Genomic DNA, 1,525 nt, shown 5'->3' with positions numbered 1-1,525 from the left:
TTTTTTTTTTTTTTTTTTTTTTTTCTGCAGACAATCTTTAGTTATCATGGTTTTCTAGCTATATTACTCTTCCGGGAGTAAAACAAAACTGGCCACCAAGCAACTCCTTTATGGACTCACAAAGGCCTCGACCAGCACTGGGTTTTCTCGCTGTTGCTGTTTCTTTTTCTTTTCTTTTCTTTTCTGTTTTGTTTTGTTTTGTTTTTTTGTTTTTTTGAAATGGAGTCTGGCTGTGTCATCCAGGCTGGAGTGCAGTAGTGAGATCTTGGCTCACTGCAACCTCCACCTCCCAGGTTCAAGTGATTCTCCTGCCTCAGCCTCCTGAGTAGCTGGGACTACAGGTACATAACACCATGCCCAGCTAATTTTTGTATTTTTAATAGAGACGGCGTTTCACCATGTTGGCCAGGTTGTTCGCAAACTCCTGACCTCAGATGATCCACCCGCCTCGGCCTCACAAGGTGCTGGGATTACAGGCGTGAGCCACCGCGCTCGGCTGGACCAGCACTGTGGTCTTCCTCTGCCCCCATCTGTCTTTCTCATCTCCTGGTCTAGGAGGCCATCGGTGCCTACAGTTTCATCATCTTTGCGGGAATCTGCCTCCTCACTGCGATTTACATCTACCTGGTTATTCCTGAGACCAAGGGCAAAACATTTGTGGAGATAAACCGCATTTTTGCCAAGAAAAATGGGGTAGAGATTCCAGAGGAGAAGAAAGAAGAAACCATTGCTGCTGGGCCTCCCGTGCCCTCTCCTGCCAAGGAAACTTCCTTTTAGTGGCCCTGCAAGACGGACAGCGGCCCGTATTTAAGGCTTCCTTCTATGAGAATGGGCCTCCTGGCCCCAGGATCTGGGGAGGATAACAGCACTGAGGCTTTTGTCGACCCCCCCATTTAATTTAATTATGGATATTATTAAATATCCACAACAATGCATGTTTAGCTGAGAAATTCCAGGGCTAGCTGCTGAGAGGAATGACCTGGAAGAAGGGGCAGGCATGTGAATTTTGATTGGTTAAGATTCAATTCTCCCAGTTCTACATTGGTGCCAACATTTAAATGACATATAGATGCACTTTTTTAAAGTAAAACTTTTCAGGATCCACAATTGTGGTGGAGACCCAAATTGCCATCATTGCGTCGCTGCGGGTGTTCAGGGTTCTGAATGCCATTGCCTTCCTGGCGACGTGGCTGCAGATTGCACCATGGATCCCAGCCTGCGTGCCCAGCTCCATCCTGTCCATCACAGGTGCCATGGGCAAGAGAGTAAGACCATTCCAGTCCACTCTCTCTCTGCCTCTGCCTCCCGTGGGGCGGTTGATAGCCTCCTTGAAAACAAGGTGCAGGTCTGGGTGTAACTGCATTCCAGCCTGAGGGACAGAGTGAGACCCTGTCTCAAACAAAAAACAAAAGCACCTGCATTTTGGCCTGACCATGTCACTCCCTGCTGGAAGCCTAGGCTGCCTCTATCACCCCAGACAGAAAGGCCCGAACCCTGCAGTCGAAACGTGGGTTTCCCGCCACCA

The 1,525-nt window shown here is 48.6% G+C and overlaps 1 protein-coding gene across 4 annotated transcripts in view; it reads left to right on the top strand.

The window, feature by feature from the left end:
• Positions 1–1,261, top strand: part of SLC2A7 (solute carrier family 2 member 7) — a 25,051-nt gene extending 23,790 nt beyond the window's left edge. For all 4 annotated transcript variants that reach the window (XM_037730892.1, XM_037730893.1, XM_017503279.2 and 1 more), the window contains one exon: positions 556–1,261. In XM_037730892.1, coding sequence (XP_037586820.1) covers positions 556–777 — 222 coding nt within the window. In that variant the 3' untranslated portion in view covers positions 778–1,261. The remainder of the gene's footprint in view (positions 1–555) is intronic.
• The last annotated feature ends 264 nt before the right edge of the window (positions 1,262–1,525 follow it).

The sequence above is a fragment of the Cebus imitator genome, unplaced genomic scaffold (genome assembly GCF_001604975.1).
Source record: "Cebus imitator isolate Cc_AM_T3 unplaced genomic scaffold, Cebus_imitator-1.0 Scaffold15, whole genome shotgun sequence".
NCBI classification, from domain to species: Eukaryota; Metazoa; Chordata; class Mammalia; order Primates; family Cebidae; genus Cebus; species Cebus imitator.
The sequence above is the reverse complement of the archived record's forward strand: the minus strand, read 5'-3'. Positions and strand labels throughout refer to the sequence as shown.